Source organism: Galeopterus variegatus, unplaced genomic scaffold (assembly GCF_000696425.1).
Source record: "Galeopterus variegatus unplaced genomic scaffold, G_variegatus-3.0.2 Scaffold452, whole genome shotgun sequence".
Taxonomy (NCBI): domain Eukaryota; kingdom Metazoa; phylum Chordata; class Mammalia; order Dermoptera; family Cynocephalidae; genus Galeopterus; species Galeopterus variegatus.
In genome coordinates this window covers 532429-557511 of record NW_007726563.1, presented here as the reverse complement: position 1 = coordinate 557511, position 25083 = coordinate 532429, and the positions used below count along the sequence as shown (strand labels likewise).

At 54.1% G+C, this 25083-nt stretch overlaps 2 protein-coding genes across 6 annotated transcripts; one reads left to right on the top strand and one right to left on the bottom strand.

The window, feature by feature from the left end:
* Nucleotides 1-8341: 8341 nt before the first annotated feature.
* On the bottom strand, nt 8342-17622 carry FRS3 (fibroblast growth factor receptor substrate 3). Of its 5 annotated transcripts, XM_008568924.1 has the most exons (8): nt 17533-17591; nt 15547-15690; nt 15074-15140; nt 14244-14332; nt 13081-13267; nt 11206-11367; nt 10008-10165; nt 8427-9699 (listed from the first exon to the last, which is right to left on the bottom strand). In XM_008568924.1, the coding sequence occupies exons 4-8, from the start codon at nt 14307-14309 to the stop codon at nt 8785-8787; spliced, it is 1488 nt and encodes a 495-aa protein (XP_008567146.1). In that variant the 5' UTR covers nt 14310-14332; nt 15074-15140; nt 15547-15690; nt 17533-17591; the 3' UTR covers nt 8427-8784. The 5 variants fall into 5 exon arrangements, with proteins under 5 accessions (XP_008567145.1, XP_008567146.1, XP_008567149.1 ...); XM_008568923.1 differs by lacking the exon at nt 15074-15140 and having other exon boundaries at nt 8342-9699; nt 17533-17622; XM_008568927.1 differs by lacking the exons at nt 15074-15140; nt 15547-15690; nt 17533-17591 and adding an exon at nt 13384-13575 and having other exon boundaries at nt 14244-14306.
* Nucleotides 17623-20452: 2830 nt separating this feature from the next.
* Nucleotides 20453-24740, top strand: PRICKLE4 (prickle homolog 4 (Drosophila)). The gene is given in 7 exon segments (XM_008568922.1): nt 20453-20590; nt 21095-21202; nt 21895-22032; nt 22326-22529; nt 23125-23329; nt 23790-23905; nt 23907-24740. Coding segments are annotated over 7 exon segments (1164 nt in total). The 5' UTR covers nt 20453-20458; the 3' UTR covers nt 24168-24740.
* Nucleotides 24741-25083: the final 343 nt, after the last annotated feature.

The following is a 25083-nucleotide window of genomic DNA, read 5'->3' as shown; positions in this document are numbered from 1 at the left end:
TAGTCTCCCCTTTAAGCCCCCACGCCTGGCCTAAAGGGCCCCAAAACCCATGCTCCTGTGCCCTGGTCCTTCTGAGACCCTGTGGGAGCTTTGTGGCAGCATCAGGAGACAGCACAGATAAGAGAGGCCATGGGGAGGGGTTGTTTGGGCTGAGCTAGACTTGGCCCCAGATTGGGTCTCTTAGGGTGTGGGAATGGGAAGTGCTGGGGTTTGGGGATTGGGTGGCGGAGGGGAGAGGCTGGTGTCCAGACTCGGGCACATCAAAGGCCAAAGAATCTAATCGCCAGGTCCCAGATAAGGAGCAGGAACCGGGCCTGATCCAAAAGCCCCAAACCAAACACTGATAATGGGCTCAGGAGGCTCTAGGCCCGGCCTTCACCTCTTCCGCTCCATGGCTCCTAATCAAGCTTCAGATGGATGTGGTTACAGTCCCAGACTCTGGAGCCAGAGCTGGCCCCAGCTTAGATCCTAGCCCCTCTAGTTCGGGTTCTGGAGAGGTGTGTCTGTGAGTGGCAGCGAGCAAACTGCCAGGGCTCTCCTTGTGCTCAGGGACACCTGAGGCAAGGTGGGGCCCATGGCCCAGGACAGGGAGCTGGGGATGGACAGCCTCCAGGGGGTACCCCTGGACAGGTATGGGCAGCCACACCAACTCTGACATCCTACCATCTGGAGGGCCTGGCTCCAAATGTCCATTGTACAGTTTGGGAAACTGAGGCCTGGAACAAGTAGGGGGACCCATAGTCTCAGGGAGTCTTCATGCACACTGAAGTAATGGGGAAGAGGAAGGATCCAGAGGCCTTGGACAATCCCCAAAGCCACCCCCATTGATTTCCTACCTGTAGATCCCCTTTTGCAGATTCTGAGAGTGTCTGTGAGGTGTCTGGCTGACTTTGGCTCTGGTTCCTGCCAAGTCAAGGGATCCTGCCTGGACCCTTCCCAGATTCTAGGAAGCTGAGGCTATGATCCTGAGGATCCAGAAGGATCTCTGAGGGTGTCACCTTTGTTTCTTGGCAGGAGAACACATCAACACTGCCAAGTGCTGGGCCCGAGGCTCCAATGGCTTGTCCTCCAGGGAGTCTGTCTCACATCAGCCAGGCTTTCTCTGCGATGACTTCCCCAGGCCCACTCTGGACATGAATACCTCCTCCCCCGCCCCCTAGTGTTGCTACCTCAACTCCCAAAGCCCTGGGATGGGGCTTAACATCCAGGCCACCCCTGGCCACAAGTCCGGCAGAGAGCAGAGGCCAAATTGCAGGCACAGGCATAATGAGGTGGGGCTCCCACAAGGCCTGGCCCGCAGGACTGCGAGGGTGGTGGAGCCCGCAGCTCTGAGTTTGCAATGCCTGAGGACCCTGCTGTTCAGACTCTGTCTACAGGGACGGGTCACAGCGTCAAGGGGCCTTAGCTCCAGTCTGTCTCTCTTCTTCCCACATTCCTTTCCCATTTCAGTAAATGTCATCCGTTCTGTGCATTGTCAGGCCCCAAACCTTAGAGCTGCTTAATCCCTCCTTTCTCTTTTCCTATGCCCTGCCCCTCCCCAATCATTTCCATTGCCAATGCCCTTTTGGGCCTACCTCCAGGATGCATCCCAATCTGTCTGCCTCTCTCCTTTTCCACAGCCACCATTCAGCTCCAAGCCACCATTGTCTCTTGTATAGCAGTAGCTTCCTATCTTAGTCAGTTTGGGCTGCTATAACAAATTTCCAAGGACTGGGGGCCTTAAACAATAAACATTACTTTCTCACAGTTCTGAAAGCTGGAAGTCTGAGATCAAGGCGCCAGTAGATCTGCCCATCTTCTTGTTGTAACCTCACTTGGTGGAGAGCAGAGAGAGCATCTCTCTCATGTCTCTTCCCACAAGGGCACTAATCCCATTCAGGAGGGCTTTACCCTCATGACTTAATTACCCCCCCCAAACACCCTGCCTCCTAACACCATCACATTGGGGGTGAGGATTTCAACATATGAATTTGGGGGGACACATTCAGTTCATATCTCCCAACAGGTCTCCCCACTTCTAACCCTTTTTTCTGCCCCCTGGTCTCCACACAGCAGCCAGAGCCATCCTGTTAAAACCTGTGTCAGATCTCATCTGCTCAGAACCCTCCAATAGCTTCCTATTGCCCTTAAAATAAAATCTGCTTGCCTCCCCTGGCCCACAGGCCATGCTTGTTTTGAATGCTCCCCATGCCCTCATCCCCAGCCTCTCCCCTCCTTCACCCTGCAACAGCTGCACTGGCCGCCTGTGACTCTTTGCTTTTCCTTGAACCCATTGAGCACATTCCTCCCACAGTGCTTTTGCATTTGCCATTCCCTCTGCTTGGAACTTTCTTCCCTCAGCTGTTCATTCAGCCTTCACCTTGCATGCAGTGTCGCCTCCAGTGTCGCCTCCCCAGAGAGGTCTTCCTTGGCATGCCCATCCCTGCTACTTAATCACAATACCCCTTTTGCATTTTCTTCAAAGTCATCTCTTCTCTGAACTTCACCTGTTAATTTGATATTTGATGGTTAATTGTCTCACCCTCAGTAGAATGTAAGTTCATGAGGTCAGGATTCTTATCTGTTCCCTTCACTACTGTGTTCCGAGCACTCAGCACAGTGACTGGCACATTAGCAGGTGCTCAGTAAATATTTGCTGAGTGAGTGATGAATGAATGCCCCACCCTGAGCCTCCTCACAGTCCACAGCCTGGCCCCTGCAGGCCACATGTAGGCAGGGAGCCCCGCTGCCCCATAGCCCATAAAGTGGAGTGGCCTCCACATTCCCAACCTCCCCTAATCTAGTTCTTTCCACCCCAGCCCCCCACCCCCTGCTTGTCTCCTCCCAGCAGCATAGTCCTTCTCCCAACCAGGCTAATTGCTAGACTCACCTGCCCCTTTTCTTCCCCAAATCCTCATCTTCATCATCCACCTCCTTCAGGAAGCTTCCCTATATCATCGGGCTATTTCTGGGACAACCATAACAAATCCGAGCTCAGGTGCTATGCCGAGCACCCACTGAGCATGTGCACTTTCTTATTAAACTCATAACAACGTTATGAGGTGTCGTTAGTTTCCCATAAAAGATGAGGAAACAGGTTCAGAGAGGTTGAGCGATCTGCCTAAGGTCACATAACTCTCAAGTGGCAGAAACACGTGTCCCATAATCCTGCCTTGGGTGAGCCTCATTTCTCCAACTAGACAGTAAGCTTCAGGGAATCAAGGCTATGTCAGGACTCAGCCCACACAACCCAGATTTTGTATCCTGGACCCACTGTGTCCAGCATTTGTTTGGAAACCAAGGCCACTATACTGGTGTGAGTGTATGCTGTGCCCCACCCCTCCTATATCAATACATCCATATGTTCCTCAGGCCCTTAAATCCCAGGGGCACAGGAGCTCCCTGGGGAAAGAGGCCCGCACCAGCCCATTGGGCCAAAGAGACAAGGAGCCTCAAAGAACACCTGGTAACGGTTCCCCACCCCACCCAGCCCTCAGCCTGACGCCCTCCCACCCTCTACACTGCTGCTCCATCTCCTCCCAAGCCCTCCCCACACAGCTGCCCAACTCTCCCCAGCCCAGGCAGCACGCAGCCGAGAGTTCAGTGATGTAATTGCATTTGTATTCCTTTCTCCAGGGAGTCAGAGTCCCCACTTCCCCATCTCTTCACCCCCCACACACTTTCTAGGATTCTTGACCAGAGGGGAACCAGGCCAAGCTGAAGGGGGACAGGTGGAGGGAGGCAGCAGGGAGGGACCCCCAGGGGGCCACACCTCCCTGGCTAAAAGGGTAGAGCTGAGGAGAAAGAGACAGCTGAGGAAACCCCACCTTCAGTTAGCAGGCACTGGGGTAGGGCTAGGGTCCCCCCAGCACTACTCATTGGCTCAGTCATACTAATAAAACATTAAGAATGAGCTTATGACAACTTACACCTGGAACAGGAGTGATGATCTCTCTCACCTGACCTCCCAGCTCCTCTCCACAGGCAGCTCTGCAAGGAATGTCCATCCTTTGCAGCCCAGAGAGGCCCAAAGAAGGATCCACCTGGTGAACACGGCAAGTGGCTGAGAAGACACTGCAGCTATCAGGGAGACCTCCTACCAACTGCCAGCAACAGAATGAAGGTTCTAGAAACACTAGGCAGGGCTTCAGATACCACAGCTGAACCATCATGTTCCACCCCCAACAGAAACCTTCCTCCCAGACCCTTTTCTCTGACATTCCCAGCCCCCATCTCTACTCTCCTACCTACCACCTCCATGCCCTGGCAAGAGCTAGTGCCTCAATTCCAGGACAGACCCAGACTATTAAGAAGAAATGTCACCTGGATAAATGGACAGTTTAGATTTTGATTTAACAAGGCAACAACTTCAACATAAGAGGTTGGGGGTGAGGAACACAGCAGTTATTTATGTGGAATACACCTGGTGGTTTTAGGTCTGCTTTAAGGTCCTGGGAACCAGCAGGGCCACTGAAATCAATGCTAACTCAGACTGCATGAGCAGGAGTATAATGTCTAGAACAAGGAAGGTGTTGGCCTGAAGGAAGGTGAAGGCCAGGCCTTCGTACTGCACTTAGTTCTGTGTCAAACCAGAGCATAGATGGGTGGACACCTGGTTGTGCTGGAATAAAACAGATTCAGGTGAAAATAATATCTGCCATTTACTGAGCACTTACTATGGGCCAGTTGCTATGGTTTGTGCTGGGTGGACATCCTCTTATTCAACCTTCACAATGATTCCATGAGGGAGGGACGGATATTATCCCTGTGTGACAGACGAGGAAACTGAAGCACAGCAAGGTCAAGTTGTAAGTGGTGACAACAAGTTCCACAATTCAGCACTGTCGGCAGAGATTAGACTTAACCTTGTGTGCACAATTAGGACCCAATAGGAGCAAGGTGTAGAGCCTTCATAAGAGCTGAGTGGAGGGAGGGCTTGTTAGGTAGTGAGCTCCTTATCCCTAGAAGCATGTGAGCAAGGACTGGATAAACATCTCTAGGAATCCTGTCGAAGGGACTGTAAAGCTACACGACTACGCCAGTTGTAGGGTTGAGGCAATAGCTATGCTAATTGTACTGTTAAAGCAATCATAACTAAAGCCAAAATGTTTCATTATTTTAGTCATACTAAGCTTTCATTTGTACTGTCGGGGCTAGGGCTCAAGCCCTTCAAACCCATTGTACAGACTGGGTCACCAGACCCCTCACATGCCGGGCTGAGTCACAGACCCCTCAACACGCAGATCCATGCTAGGTAATTGGGAAAGATCCCAGGAGCCATTGGCAGATGACATGAGCTCAGACAGCAGCAGCAGCAGCAGCAGCAGCAGCAGCAGCAGCAATAGTAGTAGTAGCGACCTCTCCGTGGCCCCCAGGAGTGGGGGGACCCTGCAGATCAGAGCCACTGTCCTTTATACTTAAGTCCATAATCCAGGACACCTGGGTGCACATGCGCAATTACACTAGACGATAACCCAGGAACACCAGAGCGCATGTGCCTGTTTACATCAAATGCTCAGCAAGATTCTGAACATCTGAGGGGCCCTGACCATTTTCCTATATTTTTCCCTACAGAACCCCTGGGTTGGTGCTTGCTCAGCTGCCCTGTGAGCTCTGAGATACTATCGCGGACTCTGTGATACTATAAATACAGAGCCCTAAGAGCCCACAGGGGCCCTCCCTACCCTTGCTGCGGCTCTCCCTCCACCTCAGGTCTCCCATGGACTTTCTGGTGTCCCAGGCATCCCTTACTTATACAAACCCCCCTCCACCTCTGAATAGGATTCCCCTTTAAGATATTGGTCAGAGAGCACCCCAGAGCTCAGGGAGATCCCCACCTGACATGACCTGACCTGGGAGGGTCTCCCATGAGGCTGAGATGGCCCCATCAGGACAGGGAAGCAGGGGCAGATGAGGATGAGCTTCCTCCCACACGCCTGCTCTTGTCCCTCCCATAGAACAGGAGCCATTTCTTAGGACTCGCGAGAGTAGAGGGGGTAGGGTTGATAGGTGGGCATTGCATAGGCCCTAGGGAGAGCAGGTTCACCCTGTAGTTAACCAGGCAAGGCCCTGGCCTGGAATTCAAAAGGATTACTGAGTGGGAGTGCTGGAACATAAGCCCCTGCGGAGACTCGACCCACTTCTGTAGAGGGAGAACCCAAGGCACTCTCCCTGCAGCCCACCTGTGGGAACTAAGCTCCTTCAGGCCAGGCTGGGAGCAGTGGTGTGGGGGGTGGACTCAGCACTGGCATCCAGGCCCAGCTCAGGCCACTAATTAACTTTATGGCCTGAGGCAGTCACTTCACCTTTTGGCCTGTTTCCTCCTCTGTGCAGGGGCGATAACAATCCTCAGTGAGGCCCAACAGAGATAACTAGTCTATAAGGCCCTGTGGAAAGCCCACTGTGTTTATAAGGTTGTAAAGTGCTGTTATTACCCAGGGGTGGGCTTAGGGAGGGCCCCTCCTGGTCTGACCTGAAATGTCACTCCCAGACAGGATGCTGGATCCTGTCCTTTCCTGAGGGCAGCCCAGGGGGTGGGTAGGGCCTGTTTCTAGAGAAGAGAACAGAGCACTCAGCAAACATTTGCTGATGTTGGTGATGATCTTTGGACGATGATGGTGATGGAAACCGATTCCATCTGTGCACCACACCCTGATGTCGGCAGGGCAGGCCCAAACACCGGAGAGCGGTCACCCTCCCCGGCATCGCTCCCACCCACCCCTTCCTGCCAGGAAAGTGTTCACTGACACAACACCCTCCCTATGAGAGGAAAATTCCTGCAGTAGACCTCGCGGGTCAGAGGCAGTGACCACGGGACAGGACGGGGAAGGTTGGGGACCACAGTGGGCTGGAAACCAATTCCTGGGATGTGTCTCTCGGCCTCCCTCAAGCCCCCAAAATATGCTCACTGACGCAATTACTACTTGCTCTGGGGGGCCTCCGGGGGTCAGACTGGGATCTGGAGACCCAGAGATTGAGAATAACTGTTCCTTCTTGAGTTGTTCAGCAAAGGAACAGCAATAATCCCAAAGTCTGGGGGACTGAAGAGTTGTGATTTGTTTTCTTCCTGGGGAACAGTTGGGCTGCTAACGCCACCTGCACAAGTCTGTCTGCTTCCAAAATGGTGTCATGTTCTCATCTTACTGGCTACTTCTCACACCAGCTCCATGTCTTCCAGGTGCAAAAACCGAGGCCCATTTAAGCAGAGCTGAGTCAGGACCAGAACCCAGGTCTCTTGACTTAGGTCAGCCTCTGGCTACCCCATGACAGTGTCTGTCCGTTAGTAAGGAGGAGCCTGCACAGACCCACGAGTAACAGCCCATCAAGGGGTCCCAGGCCTGGTCCTGGCATGGCCATGTGTGTGTCCATCTTGATGCTCCTGTTGGTGAGACCACCACTCCTGACTCTGGAGGAGCAGGGGGAAGTGCAGAATTGAGGTGCCTGGGTAAGCTGCAGAGGGAAGGTATCATCTCCCTACTGCAGTGTGGACAAAAGCAGAATGAATCCAGCCTGCAGCAAGTGATCCCTCTGGTCCAGAGATCAAAAGGACACAAAGGAGAGAAGGGTCCCCAGCAGGTGCTCCAGCATCGTGCCATCCGGGCCCAGTCCTTGTGGTAGGTAGAGGCACCCTGAACAGTCCATTCCTGGGGGGCAGTTCTCTGGGGAAGCCATGCTTTGCAAGCCACAAGTTATCTAGTTACACATTACACAGTGTTTTTCCCTTTCGTTATTTCTGGGCTTTTAGTAAAGTCCTGTTTAAAGGTTCTGGCCTTGACTCAGCTGTGCTAGGCGCAGCTAAGAAGGATCCAGGTCCACCTTTGGGCCAAGGTGTTAAAGGAGACCAGCACCTCTGGGGTGGAGGATCAACGAGTGGGTCCCGAGAAGGTGAATCTCACATAACACCCCCACTGCTACATTCCCCATGCCCACTGCCAACCTTCGGGGGTCAGTGTTTTCTCTCATTAGGGCAGTTCTCCTCACAGGTCCCCTTTCTGCATCTAGGACTCCAGCCATCCTGTCACTTTACTTCAGCAGAGCATCCATCCCTGGCAACTAAGTTCTGGGCCAGGGCTTCTTGGAGGGGAAAAAGAAATGATCATAGACTTGTCACAAAAACAACCGCCCCCAGGGTGCTGGCCGGTTAGCTCAGTTGTTTAGAGCACAGCCTTATAACCCCAAGGTCACAGGTTTGGATCCCCACACTGATCAGCCACCAAAAAGACCCAAAAACAAGACTGCCCCAAATTTCCCAAAGTGAAGCCCCTATGTCTATTAGGCAAGCCCTATGCCTATTAGGCAAGCCCTATGCCCACCCCAGAACCAAGCCAGAAAAGATTCCATAAGAAGATATCATCCACTGAGCCAGAATTTAAAAATAATTATATTAATAATAAATATGTTAAGTTACATTTAAAACAATAAATAGAAAAATAAACTGATAAATAAAATCAACAGGTACAAAATGTTTTAAAATTCCAACAACAACAAAAAAAACAAAACACACAGCTGACAGACAAGACAGATGGACATAACAGGAGGACGCTAAATGCAGTCACTGGAACCCTTCACAGTTTATGTTGTGGCTCCCTCCCCGCCTGGTCACTCTCTTCTCCACAGCTTGGAGACCAGGAAACTCGGTGGCTGACATCTTTGGGGACTCCAGCCAGCATAGGGAAGCATCTGGTCCCACCTCAATACCTTCTGCAAAGCAACCCTGAACCATAGGGTGGGTGGGTTCAGAGGACAGGAGTGTGAGGCAGAGGCTGGACTGTGGTGGGGCAGAGGGTGGGGAGGACCAGGATGTCCCTACAGAGGCAGGTCGGTGCTGTTGTGCCGGGTTTTCCTGGCAGTGCCATCATCTCGGGGCAGAGCCCTCTGCAGGTTGGACATGGCCACGGTCTTTTTGAGGTCAATCACAGCGTAGGAGTCTGAGCTGCGGGCAAGGTGGGTAGTGGGCACAGGGGCTTGGGAGACCGAGGGGTTCTGGGGCCCCTTGGCATGGTCTCCACCCCAACCCTTTAGCTCCACCTGGATGTAATTGAGCTGCCTTGGGGGCTCAGGGCCTGGCCGGCGGAAATCAAAGTTGAAGACCCTTGGGGAGCCGCGGCGCCGGGTGAGTGGCACAGGGAAGCTGGGGTGGTTGCGGACAGTGGCCCGGGTGCTGGTGGGCTTCTGCAGTGGGGTCTCGTCCTCCTCACCATCGGGGAAGCCATTGGAGGAGGGTGTGAGCCCATCCTTTGAGTCCCCATCATCCCCGACCTCCCCCGCCAGCTGCTGGGCTTGGCTCTCCCACACAGGCGGAAGTGGGGGCAGGTTCTCATAATGCAGCAGAGCGGCCCGGCGGTGGGCAGGGCCATTCCAGCTCGGCTCCTCTGGGCTCAGTCTCCAGCCAGCCCCTCGCCGCAGCCCCCTGCCGACATTCTCGTAGGTGCACTTGGGTTGGGCTGGACACTCAGAAAGGCCCTCGTTGTTATTGTTGTGGTGGGGGGTGTCGTGCAGGCTGGGGCAGAGGCCCTGGCACTTCATCATGTGCCGCCGAGCGGGGGTTGGGCCCAACACGAACTTCACCTGGCCTGGCTGCAAGAACACCTGCGGGTCCCGTTGGTCGGGGTCCCTGGCCTGTTGGGGTATGGGCACCTGACCCTCGGGCAGGGGCTGCAGGCAGTGCCGGCTCCTGTGGTGGTCATCCTCACTGGCTGGTGTGTTGACATAGGTGTGGGACTGGGAGGTTGGGGAGGTAGAGTCCAGGTGAAGCAGAAGGGTCCAAGCACAAGGAGGAAGGAGAGAACAGAGGGAAAGGATGAGAGAAGAGAAGCACAGGGAAAAAGAACTGGAGTTTCCTCTTCTTTGTCCTCCAAACCTTCTAGGGAAGCCTCCAAACCTCCCTTTCTGGGGACTGGAAGGGACCCTATCAATTTTCTTCCCTTCCCCATCATCCTTACTGGTAGGAGGTGGCCATATTTCCTATCCTCTATCCCCACCCAGACCAGGGGGTCGGGGGCTGGCTGGCTGGCTGGCTGCATGCTCACCTGCTCATCAGGGGCAATGAGGGCATGGGTGGACTCTTCCCCAAGTGAAGAATGTCGCAGGCTGCTTGTCGAGGGCCGCCGGGGAGCTGAGAATTGTAGGCCCTCTCCAGGGCAGCCAGGGAAGCCATTGGAGAAGCTGGAGACAGTGTAGCCTAGAGCTAGGCATGGGAAGACAAATCCAGGTGAGGGGCACTTAAACCCCTGACAACCACTTGCAATCGAGTGTGTGTGTAGGAGCCACTTGTGGTGGGGAGCATCCTGGGACTCCTCCCATTGGAGGGGACACTCTCAGGGCCACCCCGTAGTCAGCCACACTGAACTGGAAGTCCCCCATTATCCTTCTCTCTGCTCCTCAAACCGTGCCCTTTCCCTCAAAACTCAGCTTGAAGCCCACCTCCCACTTTCTCCATGACAGCCTTACCTGAAACACCTAAGGCACACCTTGTTGTCACTGGACTATTCCTTTGCCTAATTCTAGCTCTGGCAGTGAGCTCCAGGGTAGCTGCTGCTCAAAAACAGAGACTGTGTTGGGCCGAGCCCGTGGCGCACTCGGGAGAGTGCGGCACTGGGAGCGCAGCAGCGCTCCCGCCACGGGTTCGGATCCTATATAGGGAAGACAGGTGCGCTCACAGTGCTCACTGGCTGAGCGCGGTGCGGCTGGTCTCAAAAAGGACAAAAAAAACCCCCCAAAAAAACAGAGACTGTGTTTCTATTTCTTCTGTCCCCCACAGGCCAGCCCAGGGAGTACAGAACACTGAGTAGGTGCTCGGTCTGGACTCAGTAACTGAACAAGCAGAAATTGTGTGAGCTCTTCAGAAGACAGTCATGGCCAGAGACTCCTGTACCAGCAGCCAGGAGAGGTATATGACTATGACCCAGTAGACAGAAGGAAGGAAACAAAAAAGCTTCAGATTGCCGTTTCTATGGAAACCCAACATCTTCCTCTCTGCTCCCTGACCATCAGTCGATATAAGGCCCAGGACTCCAAACCTCAGCTAGAGGCATCTGATTGGCCCAGCCGGGGACTTATCCATCCTCAGGAGTGGTTCTGATGGCGGAAGACTATCCTGGAAGGCTGATTCCCCCCAGCCATGCCCTCACCTGCCTGCTTGACTTGTGCCTTCTGGGCCTGTGCTTGCGTGTGCACGTGTGCATGTGTGCACACGCACTGGGGTACAGAGGATGGGGGTCTCCTCACCGTTGGGCGGCTGCGGGGCCCGAGGGAGGTCAAGCTCAGTGGGGTGGCTGTTGTGGGTGATGATGGCTGGCTCTTCCATCACACTGATGCTGTTGCACTGCATCAGATCCTGAAGGAGGTTGAAGATTTCCTCGGCCCGGGAGCACTTGAATGCAAATATCCCTGGAGAACAAGAGGAAGAAATGAGGCTGCTCTGACCCTGGGCCCAATAGGGAAGAACCAGCGGAGCTCAGCAGACACTCAAAGTGCAGAGAATATCCCTGAACTCCAGTCCCAGCCCTACAGGGGAAGGAGGGCCCTTCCTCATCCTGAGCATTCTTCTCAGGCACTCTTTAATCTAAGAGAGCTCAGTAGCTCCAGTTTGGGGCTGGGCCCAAGGAACCCTGCTCCCCCACACCCATACTATCCATTACCATCGTCTTAAGACTGAATACCTCAGCTATATTCCTGAGGTGAAATCATTTCATAAAGATGTGCGTGTTCAGGGGTATGGGGAAGAGAATGAAAACCAAAGTAGAAAAGGATGGTATTAAGGGCCGGCCCGTGGCTCACTTGGGAGAGTGTGGTGCTGATAACACCAAAGCCACAGGTTCGGATCTCTATATAGGGATGGCCAGTTAGCTCACTTGGGAGAGCGTGGTGCTGACAACATCGAGTCAAGGGTTAAGATCCACTTACCGGTCATCTTTAAAAAAAAAAAAAAAAAAAGGAGGGTATTGGATGTATGGACTTTCTACTTCACATCATGCCCCTATCTTCCTCCGCCTACCACCCCTGCCCCCAGAAAAACAGGCTCCACCCAGCACACCAACCTTCAGCTCTAGACCCAATAGCCTCTAAGCTCTCTGCAGACAGGAGGGTCTGTCCTGTTCACTGGGGAATTTAGCCTAGGCCTGGCCAAAGAGTGAATGCCGGACCGGCCCGTGGCTCACTCGGCAGAGTATGGTGCTGATAACACCAAGGCCACGGGTTCGGATCCCATATAGGGATGGCCGGTTCGCTCACTTGGGAGAGCGTGGTGCTGACAACACCAAGTCAAGGGCTAAGATCCCCTTACCGGTCATCTTTAAAAAAAAAAAAAAACAAAGAGTGAATGCCTACTGTGTCTAGGTCCCTGACCTCATAGAGCTTAAACTCTGGTGCAGAAAGAAGAAAAGATGGGCAGACTAGCCAAAGGTGAATACAGCGAGGCAGTCACCATGGCTCCTCGATGCAGCCAGTGCTCTAGCCCTTCAAACTCCAACACAGCAACTCAACATCCTGGGGACAACAGGATAGGGCTGAGCACCCGTGACTCAGGGAATCTAAAGCTGCCCTTAGGGAGTTGGGACAGCCTGTAATTCTGCATTCCCCTCTGTAACAGTGGGACCTGGGACTCGGGGGAGGCTACTTGGGTGTGCATGTACATATACCCACAACAAAGAAAAATACAATTAGACTGGGGTATGGGACAACTGTGATTTGCCGGAATGGGATGGAAAGGATATAGGTGGGAAAAAAGGGACTATTCTGGCAAGAAATTCAACAGCTAGAAAAGACTGGGAATACCTAGAGTTTTAGGAGAACCCTGTGTTGGGGCCTAGGGCAGTGCCTCTGAGATCCCAAGGGACTGGGCCAGAGCTGCAATGACTGAAAAGAAAGCACTGGCCAGGGAATCCACTTAGTTCTGCAATAACATGCTGTGTGTCCTCGGCCAAGACCCTTCCCCTCTCCAGGCAACACCTCTCAAGTATGAGTGCTGGGCTGGATATTAAGGCCTATTTCCAAATTCCACAACAAACTTCCCCACAGTCCCCTGAGCTGTACTTTCCAGCCACAGTGTCTGCCCCAGGTGCACAAGCCCCTATCCCAGGGTAGGGTGGGGCTGGTACTCACCCTGGCCAGTCTGACATCGTCGGCCACTCTCAAAGGAGAAGAGATTGGAGTCATAGCCATAGCGCCGCAAGCAGAGGTAGGGCCAGCGGACAGCCTCCCGCCGATGCAGGTGCAGCACCAGCTCGCTCTGCGTCAGCTCCATCACCCCAGAGCCCAGCTCCACCCCCTCGTCATCCACATTTGTCACCTGGAGGGGAGAAGACAGAAGGGTCAATGAATGAGGCCAACAAGAGTTTGCACAGGGGAGGGGTGGTAGGCAGTCCGATGCAGGGACAGAGCCAGGGGACTGAGGGTCTCACCCACCTCTACCACAGACTCTGCTGAATGTCACATGATTGCTGGGGGATGCCATGGATCCACAGCAGTTCTCTGAGCAAATCTCTCCTCTCTGGGCCTCAGGTTTGTCATTTGGACAGTGAGGGAAGAGGTAGGTAGTTGACCTCACAGGTCAGATGGTTAGATGACCAATGTTAAACGACCTCAGATGGCCCAAGGCTCAGTATCCAAGGACCAGATGTTAATAGAGAAAGGGTTCAATCGTAAGTTCAAAATCTTCAGATCCTGGGAAAGTCAAGCCCAAGGCAGAACAAATACGTACTGCCTCCACCACCTCCCCAATTATACAAGCTTCCCAAGGGCTCCCTCTTCTGGTGGGCACGAGAAACACATGCCTCAACATGCCTGGGTGTGAAGATGAGGCCCCCAACAAGAAGGTAGGTGGGGGTGGGTTGTGGGGGCAGGTCAGGTCCACTGGGCATGGCCTTAGCTTCCCAAAGCAAACAGCAAACACTAGTATAGAGCTTACCATGTGCTAAGCACTATTTTAAATACTTTACATATATTAACTCATAAATACAAACGTTTATTGTTTTCTCCCAAAAAGATATGTTACAAAGATATACTGATAGGAGTGAATGTTCTAAAAGCACCAGTTTTGCTACTGGCATTTCTTCATTCTTGGTAGAATTAAGGGCTGCAGAAATAGCAGTAGTCTGGGCCTCTTCTCCTCAGGCCATCTCAGAGGCCCAGAGCTCAAGAAATCTTAATGAGCCCACTACCTCAGCCTGCCATTTCAGTTTCTATAGAGAGGCTGAGGCAACCTGGCTGTATGAGCTCAAGAGGTCATCATGTTGGGAACATGGGAGAGGTGGGGTTCTGGGTACCTTGAACTTGGTGGGGTGGTTGTCTGGGATGCTGTCTCTGTTCAGGCAGCTGCAGCAGCCCCCCATGGTGTCAGAGCAGCCAGCCCACCCTAGGGAAAAACATAAGGGATAAGCATGTTGCCAATGTCAGCTCCAAAAAGCCTTGCTCTGGGGAACTCAGGCAGAACCACCTCGTGATCACCTACTCTGTGCAAGAGACCATGTGACACAGACCCTCCCTCAAGGAATTCACACTCTCAATCCAGGGCCAGAACACACATTGGGATAAACATTAAATCAAGTTAGAATGTGTTAAGGATTAATGCTGATGGGGAGATGGAGAGAGCTTCTCAGGGGTGACATTTGATCTGGCCCTTGAGAAGTATGTAGGATTGTGACCCATGTAATGACAGGAAGGGAGGAAAAGCATGGATATAAGTAGGGGCCCAGAAGACATGATCTGCGTCAGAAGGAGCTGGGTGCCAGCCGGAGGTCCTCATTCAGATTCAGCAAAGAAACTGTCACTTGGCAGCCCCAGACACTTTGGCCTGTACTTTTCTCTTTTTTCCTCCTTTTTTACCTCTCCCATTCCACTTCATCCAAGTTCTTTCTTTTCCTCCCTCACCACCATCCCTACATCCACCTCAATTTTATCTTTTTGATATTCTCTTCAAAGGAGTCATTACATAATGCTCATAAAGATACATTCAAAAGATTAAAACTGAGCACAATTTTCATAACCTTGATTGTGTATTTCTTCATTTAAAAAAATATGCTGGGTTTGTTCCCCTTTGTCTAAAGGGGAGAGCAGAAGCCTTACTATCTGGCGTTTCCCTCCAGAATTCACGTACTTTATTATATGTCACAACAGTCAGCCTGTGCCAAGGACGGAGAAGACACCACCCAGGCTCGAGTGATCTAAGGGAACAAGAAACACATGAACCAATCCCAACCAGAAGTTTTTTTTTTTTTTTTCCTTTTTGTCTTTTTTACTGACCGGTAACGGGATCGCAAACCTCGGTGTTGCGCCCGCACCGCGCTCAGCCAGTGAGCGGGAACCGGTCTCCACATGGGATCCGAACCCTCGGCAGGAGCGCCACCGCGCTCCCAAGCGGCGCACTCTCCAGTGCGCCACCGGGCCGGCCCCCAACCAGAAGTTTTAAGGGATTGCAACTTCCACAAGAAATGAGTCTGTAGGATTAGCTATATGTCCTTCTAGAACTCCTACTGAATGTGTAAAGCCTTGAACAATCCAGTGACCTGTACCTCCACTCCTCCCAACTTGGGAAGCTCCTGAAAACTGACCCGTACACACAACTCTTACCTCACCCAGGCCATCGGGGAGCTGACCATGGGAGGGGCATGGGGAAGGATTCCCACTCTATTCCTCCCGTCTTTGGTGGGGTGTCATGGCAAACAGTTTGCAGAGAAGTCACCTTGATCCCTCTGGGACACACCTGGGGCTCACCTAGCATAGGAGACAGAGACCACAGATTAATGGAAATCATCTATCCTCACCCCCACAACTATTAATGAAACTGACCGGCTGTCAGTCCATCCCACCTGGATATCTGTTCCAGGTCCTACTGGGACAGAAACACTAATGAAGAAAGCGAGATCAAGGGCTAAGTGACCACAAATGCCAAGTCCCACTGGCCCTGAAAGGGAGAGACTTTCCTAGAATCAGTGAGTATGAAGTCTAAGACAGCCCAAGACCTTTAGATCCCCTTCTGAATCCTGTTACAACCAACAACAAAACACCATCTACCTTTGCAGAGAACCTTAACTCTACAAAGATGTTTCTCAAAAGCACACTATGATGTACTGGAAAGAACACTGGCTTAAGATTCAGGACACCAATATTCTAGTCACTTTTTTTTTTTTTTTGGTCTTTTTCCATGTCCGGCAACGGATCGCAACCCTAAGTGTCGCCCCCGTACCGGACCGGGACCGGCAACGGATCGCAACCCTCGGCGTTGCTCCCGCGCCTCGCTCAGCCAGTGAGCGGGAACCGGTCTGTATGTGGGATCCGAACCCTCGGCGGGAGCGCCGCCGCACTTCCCAAGCAGCGCACTATAGCAGTGCGCCACCGGGCCGGCCCTCTAGTCACTTTTGTTGCTACTAAATGTCTTAGGGACTCTGTCAAATCGCACTCCCCCCCCACAACAGTCCCAACTCCCACCCCAAGGCCTTAGTTTTCAGGGTAAACATCTGTAAATTGTGGCACTTCTAGCTTAAATAACTTAGAGTCGTGTATGAGTATATAAGACAAAAATCACTAAAATGGACATTTTCCTGTTCCAGGACAAGCTCCTTCAATCTCACATTTAGAGGCTTGATAGACTTTCTGTCTCCAAAACTCTGAAAGACCTGATTTTAACATAAATGGTAACAAGCCAAAATTTCAGGGCACCTGAGCCCCAGGTAGTCAAGTCAACAAGCCAGGACTCTGGGGAACCTTGAAATCCCATCTTTCTACTCTAGAAAAATAATACTTCCCAGGGTCCCTTGTGTCCTGCATCCGTGGGCAATTTCCAGGTACAAGGACCCTCATCATCTTGACCTAGCTTATTCTCTGGGAGGAGAAAGCAGGCTCAGGGAGGTGTACACAGACTAAAGACAGGTGGCTGGGAAAATACCAGGCTTGAGCCATCAACAGGGTGAATCCAAGAACTTTAGGGTGCAAGATGACGGAAGGGTTGCACTTTTCCTTTTTCTATTTCCATATCAGGAGATATCATCAGGCAGCCGATTGAGAAAGGATTACATTGGACGTAATGGGGAGGAGGATCTAGTCTGGGATAGATATGGGTTGGGGTCAGGATTTAGAGGGGGTTATGGGGACTGAAAACGTACAAGAAGGCTTGGGGGAACGTGGGCAAGAATTTTGGATTTGGGCATGGTGCAAAGAAAATGGGGGAATATGAAGGATCAGAGGAATGTCAAGGTGGTGGAATCATCTGGGGGCATCTAGGAAAGAATGGTGGGTTTGTGGGGATAACAGGGGATTCCCAGTGGGTGAGAGGGTCCCGAAGGCTCCAGGAGATGCGAAGGTGTGCACGAGGGGATGGGGTGGGGTTTGGGGAGTGAGAGGCATATTTAGGTTGCAGGGTTGTCAGGGGGAATTTCTAGACACCCACAAGGAATGGCGAGGTCGGGACCGCGCGTCGTCCCTGGGTCCCCGCCCCCAGCCCCAGGGCTCCACCGCCCGCCCACCCGGGGCTTCCAAGGAAGGAGCAGAGACTGCGGCGCGGCGCGACATGGCCTCGGTGGAGCTGCTTCGTCCCCGCCCCGCCGAGCCCCGACTCACATCGCCCCGCGGCCCGGGCGGCGCCGGGTCCCGCTCCCGGGTCCCGCTGCAGCAGCCGCCGCCCGCCCGGAGCTAAGGCCTCCCCGCCCCGCCCCGCGGCCGCAGGGTCGGAGGTCACCGACAGCACCAACGAGACGCTGCGGGCGGGCGGACCGAGTGGGGGCGACCGGCGCGCGGCCTAGAAGGTCCCTTTGGAGGACTTTGCAGTCGGGAGCAGGGAGCATGCGCAGACACCAGAGGGCGCTCTCTGCCAGCGCCGGAGGAAGCCCGCCGGGAGCGGGGCGGAGCTTAGGAGGGGGCGGGGCGCAGAAACTGGGCTAGGGGACCAGAGTTGGAGCGTACTCTCGGGAGCAGGAAGGGGACAGTAGGCAGTGAGAAATACGAAAGAGAGGGGAGAGGATCTGAAGGGACAGAAGGGAGAAGGGCAGGACGAGGGACCCAGGAAAAGGGCTGAGGGGAAGGGGACGGAAGGGACCACCAGGAACAAGGGGGTGGACGCAGGAAATCACGGAGAGGGCGGGGCGAGGAGGCCAGAGGGAGGTTCTGGGGAGACCGCGGACAGGCATTTTCATTCCGCGAGTGGCTGAGGACCCGGTGTAAATGCGGCTCCAGGGTGTCTGCTAGATGCCCCCGGGGACGCAGTCCCGGCGCAAAGCCCACGCACGGCGGGGGGCAGAGGAGGCTGCACACTTTCCACCCTGAGGTCCCACAAATGCTTTCCTTCAGTCTGCAGCTCTAGGCCCCTCCTCGAGCCGTCCCTCGCCACCAGCCGGGGAGGGGAGGGCGGGGGCCGCTGGGGGCGTGGAAGAGGAAGAGCCGTGCCATCAGGGCGGGCAGAGGCGGGCCCTAGGGCCTCAGGGTGGGGACTGGGTGAGGGGCCCGATAGTGGGGTCTGTTCAGACCAGCTCGGACACTGGCGCGCAGCAAGGGTGAGACCCCAGCGGAGTCCCCGGCCCCTCCTCTAAAGTCCCAGCAGCCAGACAGGGAACCCCAGGGACTCAAACCACACCGCGTCCCCGCCCTGGAGGTGGGCCCCGAGAAGCCCTAGAAAAATTTTGAGGATCTGAAAAACAGAAAAACTTTGAGAGGGCACTTGGCAGGACCGGAAACCTCTCTCCTTTCTGCCTCCTACTGTCCTGGGAAACCTTCCCATCCCTCCACCTCCCTAGTCCCTAGGGCCTATTGGGCTGGGCCCTCCAGGACAGGGGTGAGTTGGGGATGTCTAGCTCCTGAGCTCGGTTGCACCTGCGTGGAGACAGGAGAGGGGACTCAGTCTTGTCCTTTATCTGAGTGGGAGGAGGAGGGGAATTATGGAAGGAATCAGAATGTTAGTAAGGTGGGTTCCAGTGCGAGGTGGAGTCAAGTTAGGCCGCCCTGGAGGTAATGAAAGAGTGAGGGGTAGAGGGCTCAGCGTTGTTTCAGTATGGAACAGTTACATGCAAACTAGAGCTAACTTGAAGAGAGTGCAAGTCCCGTTCTGGGGCCCCAGATGTCCCTTCCTTCCTCGGTGCCTGGGGGCCAGGGCTGTTAGGGGAAGTGCCTACTCATGGCCCTGAGTGTGAACAGCCCATCCCGGCCACCTTCCACAGGCAACCTGACCTAAAGGACAGAACAGGAAGGAAGCAGGTGGGTGTGGAGCCAGGAAGTAGGGAGAGGTGGCACAGAACATTTGAGGCAGGGGTGCTGAGGACCGTTCAGGGCTGGGAAGCAATATACCTGTTATAGTCCAAACCATGGCCCCAACCCTAAAGCTGGGTCTTATAGCGGCCAGAGATTTGATGATGGCCCTCCTATGCCGAAATGCAGTCAGAATCCATCCTAGATCTCAAAGGCCACCTCTTTCTAAGGCTTCCCTTAGCCTTCTAGTGTGGTCTTGGGCAAGTATTACTCAGTTTGTTTCAACTGTGAAGTGGGATAATAGAAACTTCCTAATAGGATTATTGTGAACATGGACAGTATTATGTAAAATTCTAGATTAGTCCTGAGCACAGAGTAAACATTATAGAAGAATTTGCTCTTGTTATTTTTTCCCCCAGGGTGTGTGTATATTTGCCCAGAGTTCTGGCCCCATTCTACCAGGTTTCATCCCTGTCTTACCTACTAGACTCTGAACTCCTCGAGGGCAGGGCCCATCTCTTCTCTATTTCAGTAGTCACTGCCCACCCCCAAGATACTGGGGTTCTATCAGGACCTGCAGAGATGAAAGCTGAAGAGGTGCGCTTAGATTATCCGATGAAATTGTTGTTATAGATAGAAGATAGAGCCCAAGATTTTCCTCTGTCCTTGGGCAGCTTATAGACTAGATGAGTTGCTGAGAGAGATGCAGGGAGCAAAGAGAGAAATATTAGGTGCTAAATCTTGGGATGCCAACTGGACTTATTTCTGGAGCTCAGGGAAAGGAGAGCTGATATGGGCCAGAGAAGCTGAGAAAGGCTTTCTGGGGTAGTCGTCCTCGAGCCAGGCCCAAGCCAATGTAGCTGGAAATGTGGGGCCTGCGTAGAGGGTAGTGAGTGCACCGTGCGTAATGATAGGAGCTAAGGCTGGTGAGGGGAGGAGGAAAGGGCCAGCGTGCCTTGAGGCTCACTGGAGAGGCAGAATGCCCTCTCCTTCCATTGTAGGCCTCTTCTTTCCTCATCCCAATCTTGGGAGACCCCAGAATTGGAACTTCAGAAACTCTGGAACTGAAAAGCCTGGCCTCAAGACCTGGCTCTGCCACTTACTAGCTGTTGGACCATGGGAATACCATTCATGCTCACTAATTTTCAGTTTGGCCATCTGTAAAATGGGGACAATACCACCTATGTCACCTGGGTGTTGGGAGGACTGAGAGAGATAATGCCTGTAAAGCACTTAGCACTGCCTAGCACATTGTAAGGGCCCAATAAATGGAAGTGTTCTTACTGTTTTTGAGTAGACTTTGCCACCAATGTCAGTGCTGAAGTCTGGCTGGCCCCACCGAGAGGACAATCCCACCCTTGTGGAGCCAGGTCCACCAGCCAACTCAGACAGTGATTCAGGCCATCTGCCAGGGGAGGACCCAGAGGATTCCTCTGCTCAGGTAATAAGAGTCCTGTCCTTCCTGTGAGACCAATGTGCCTCTGTCCTTTAGACCTCCCTCCCTTTCTGCCAACTGGGAGGTTGCCTTTATGACTAACCTCTTGTGGCCCTTTTCTCTTTTCAGGAATTTCTGTCTCTACAACCCCATCAGGACATGGGGGTTTGATTTTGAACTCATTCACATGAACATACATTACCTCTCCTAGGGGTCTGTGTTGTCAAAGCAGCCCCTAGGGGCTTTGGCCCCAAAGAGTTAAGGGGGGTGGTTTCAAGCATAAGAAAGGAAGCTACTTTGGGATATGGGGCCTCCCCGACCTCCCTCAAGGCAGACCACTGATGAAGGAGTGGATCAGCTGTCCTTGTGCTCAGTGAGGATCCTCCAGATAAGGGGGGATGCTTAGAAGTTGCTCTGGATTGGAGGAGAGGTGGCAATGAGGAGGAGAGAAAGAAGGGGAAAGGAAGGAAAAACCTAGCTCCACTCCTCCCCTTCTTCATGTTTCCTCAGGGTCCTGCAGTTCTCGGCTTGGGCCTCCCTCACCTGGACACCAATCAAGCCCCCAACTGGCCTGGGCTTCGAACTCTCCTGCAGCAGCTCCCTCCACAGGACAGTGATGTGGGTCTCCCTTTCCCATTGTCCTCTCTTGCCTCTCGCTCCTCTGGTTACTTAGTATGGAAAGAACCTGGGCCTAGAGGTCAGGGGACATGGATTTAAGGCCTTGCTATGCCACTAGTTGGGAAAAGTCATTCCCCCCAGCCTGAGTTTTCTAATCTACATAATGGGTACAAATAACATCTTCTCTGCCCACCACAATGCTTAGTTCAAGAGCAAATGAGAAAATGGACATGAACAACTTTTGAAACCAATAATGGAATGTATAAATGTAGAGTATGGTTATTAAGTATTTATTGAGGCCCTACATGTGCCCACCCTAAAGGCTTACAACTCAGTTGGGGAGGCAATGGAGTATACGAAATAATTATAGAAAACACAAAATGGGAAGTGATACGGAGCTCTAGCTCATTGGGAGCAAGGACCTAAATATATGGTGACAGGGTTAGGTGCTGTGGGCCTGTCAGGACCTGAGTGATGACCACTCCTAGGGTGCAGGTGAGACTGAGGCGGACTTTCTCAGGCTCCTTTCCCTTTTTTCCCCTCCTTCTCAGGGCCCTTCTATGCTATCTCCTGCACCTCCCTGAGTTTCTACAATCTTTTTCTGACCCAGCAGCTTAGACTTCTTTCTCCAATCAAACCTCAGTCTTGCCTGCTGGGGCTCTCCTAGTTATAGTGCAGGCCTGTTTCTGCAGGAGTGCTACTGCCTGGCCCTTGGGGAGGAGGAGCTGGCCGAGCTGCGGCTCTTCTGTGCCCAGCAGAAGCAGGAGGCCCTGGGACAGGGGGTGGCCCACTTGGTACCTCCCAAGCCTGAAGGACACACCTGTGAGAAGGTATGGCATCCCTCCCTCCCCCGAACATTCCTTTTTCTCCACTCTTTGCCCTCTCACTTCTGCAGAAGGGGTTAGCTTCTGGGACTCTGGTGGAAAAACAATTTAGGGATTGGCGGTCTGACAGATGTTAGGAAAAGGAGAAACTAAGTTCGGGAGTTCTTGGTGGAGGCTGCAGTGGGGGTGGGTTTACCAGGGTAGGGGAGAACAGTTAGGTTGGGATTGGGATGGAAGATCCAGGAGGGAAGCTAGGTGGGTAGTGCCTACTCTAACCAGCCCAGCACCCTTCCTGGCAGTGCAGGGAGCAGCTGAAACCAGGGGAGTATGCAGTGTTTGCAGCCCGGGCCAGGGAGCAGCGCTGCTGGCACCAGCCTTGCTTTGCCTGCCAGGCCTGTGGACAGGCCCTGATAAACCTCATCTACTTCTACCACGATGGGCATCACTACTGTGGCTGTCATCACGCTGAGTTGTTACGGCCACGCTGCCCAGCTTGTGATCAGGTACAGCCCTGAGGGGAGGGTCTGGGAGGTCTGCCTAGAGTCCATCATGGCAGGATGTCAGGGGACATCCTCCTGGGCCGCAGCCTCTCCCAGGATCGCGAAGTGGAATAGGGAGATCTAGGCACCAGCCCGGAACCACCCTGTTACCTGTGATCTGACTTGCGTTCTGGGCACGTGGGACCCGCTGCCTTTGTATGTGCCCTCCTCCATGGCAAACAAAGTCCCTCAAATTTTCTTAAACTCAAAGAGTTTCTCTAGAGCAGGGACTCTTGGACAGATCTTCATTTCATTATGCTGGGGGCCCAGTGCTGTGCGGTTCATGCTAGAAACTCCTTTAATATTAGCATAAGAGGCAGCGCAGAGCCCTGGGTTGAGGGTCCAGGCGGCCCTGGTCGCAGTTCCGGCTGTGCCACCTGCTAGCTGGGGCATCCCGGCTAAGCCAACCAGCCCTCCCGGCGTCCGACAATGGCTGAGTAGAACAAATGGGAAAGTTTGTAGACGTGCTTTAGGGTTAACTGGGTATAAGGCGTGGTTATTGGGTGAATGAATGAGTGAGTGAATGAATGAATGAACCATTCCCCTCTCCCTCTCTCAGCTTATCTTCTCCCGGCAATGCACCGAGGCGGAGGGACGGCGCTGGCACGAGAACCACTTCTGCTGCCAGGACTGCGCCGGGCCCTTGGGCGGGGGACGTTATGCATTGCCGGGGGGCAGCCCCTGCTGCTTCGGCTGCTTCGAGAGCCGCTACTCGGATACAGTCTCAAGCCCAGCCGGGGCACTGGAAGGGCGGACATCCCTTGGTAAGGGAGGAGAAGGCGCACATCAAAACAGGAGGGGGCGGTGGCTTGGGCTGGGCTGAGGGGGGGGTTCTCCCAGGCTGGGACTCTCGCCCCAGTCCCACACCGTTCCGTCTCTCTAGCAGAGTCCCCATCTCCCCACCGCACCCCCCAGACCCGAGCCTCGGTGCCCGCAGCTCTCACCACGCGTCCCTGGCCGGAGCGCTCCAAGGGCCTCCAGAACCAACCCCGCGCCACGATCGGGGCTGCGGCGTCCGACTAGCTCCAGGGAGAGGGACGCGGCCGCCCTCTGGTGGGCGGAGGCGGGGGACCCTGGAGCACTCGGGACGGCAGCGCGCACGGCCTGGGGCGGGGCGGGAGGCTGGGCCCAACCGAGGCCAGCTTCAGCGGTTCGCCGCGCCGGGTTCTGAGAGGAGGAAACTCGGAGCTCTGAGATGGGTGTTTCCGATCCGGCCCGGAACAGCGGAGGCGGAACCCGACCGAATCGAAGGAAAAAACCGTGCCTCCTTGAAGACAGTGACAGTCCCCGTAGCAGCCCTTCTCTCCGCCTCTACCGTCGGCTCTAGCCTGAAAACTCAAGAGGGGGCTGCTTGGGTCTAGTCCTGAGCAGGAGTGCCGAGCTGAGGACCTGGCGGAGGCACCCAAAGGGCGGGAGCAAGACCGCCTGGAGGCGCCCCAAAGTCCCAAGGAGGACGCCCCCTGCTTGACCTGCTCCTCTTCCTCTGACTCAGAACCCGAAGGCTTTTTCTTAAGCCAGCGCCTTCCCCGGCCCTGGAAGACCCCCAGAAGCCTCCAAGCAGGAGACAGCGACACCTCCAGGAAGCATTGCAGCATTTGCTAGTGGCGCAGCCTAAAGATCTGTAAGGCGGAGAAAGGGGGTTCTCCTTCCCTATGTAAATTCTAGCCTGAACGCAATCAGGGATACGCCTGGAAGAGGCGGCGAGATGACAAACTTGGAGTGCGCCCCCCTCAGCACCGCGCGTTCTATGATTTTTTAATGGAAACCTTCTTGGGGAACCCCATTCCCCAAAGCTGCGCTTCCCCTGCTGAGCTAGCTCCTACCCCCACGCCCACAAACTGGGACAGCCCGGTCCGCAGTATCCTCCTCCTGAGCCAATGAAGTGGTCACTCAGCACGTATGACAGTGACCGTCTGGGGAGCCGGAGGTCTGGAGGGAACCGGGGGTGGAACCTGGAGCAGGGGACGGTAGAGTTGGGCCGCGCTCCGCCCCTTGCAGAGATCGCGGACGCGCAGCCGGGGGTCGTCCATCCCTCCCAGGCTTGGAACCAAGCTGGAGCCATAGCACCCTCTGCCGGCCAGCAGCCGGCGGAAGTGCCAGAACGGAAGTTGCGTGATCCGCCAGCGCCGAGGAGGTGTGTCCTGCGAAGCCAGTACGGAGCCCGACGGTGGTGCCATGGCTTCTAGCGGGGTCCCGGTGGGCGCTGTCGGCTCGGCAAACCAAGCTCCTGAAATTCCGGACAACGTGGGAGATTGGCTTCGGGGCGTCTACCGCTTTGCCACCGATAGGAACGATTTCCGGAGGTAACCACGCCCAGGGAGCTTGGATCCTCTGGCCCTGGCGTCCGTATACATTTATTTCCCCTCCTTCTCGAGGTTGGCGCCCCCGGGATTTTTTAGTTGTCAGCACAGTGGCTTCTTCGTGGCTCTGGCTGTCCTTTGCCGAGGTCTTTGACCGGGAGAGTTTCCCTGTGGCAAAAGCATTCTTCCTGCCATGTGGCTATATCTATAGAAAATGT

Bases quoted from the DNA above. Each gene is read 5' to 3' on its own strand.
- FRS3 (XM_008568923.1), bottom strand. From the start codon at position 14,309: ATGGGGGGCTGCTGCAGCTGCCTGAACAGAGACAGCATCCCAGACAAC. The intron at 13,268-14,243 runs GTACCCAGAACC...TCTCCCCTCCAG, and splicing joins ACCACCCCACCAAGTTCAAG to GTGACAAATGTGGATGACGA. The intron at 10,166-11,205 runs GTGAGGAGACCC...TCCCATGCCTAG, and splicing joins GGCCCCGCAGCCGCCCAACG to CTCTAGGCTACACTGTCTCC.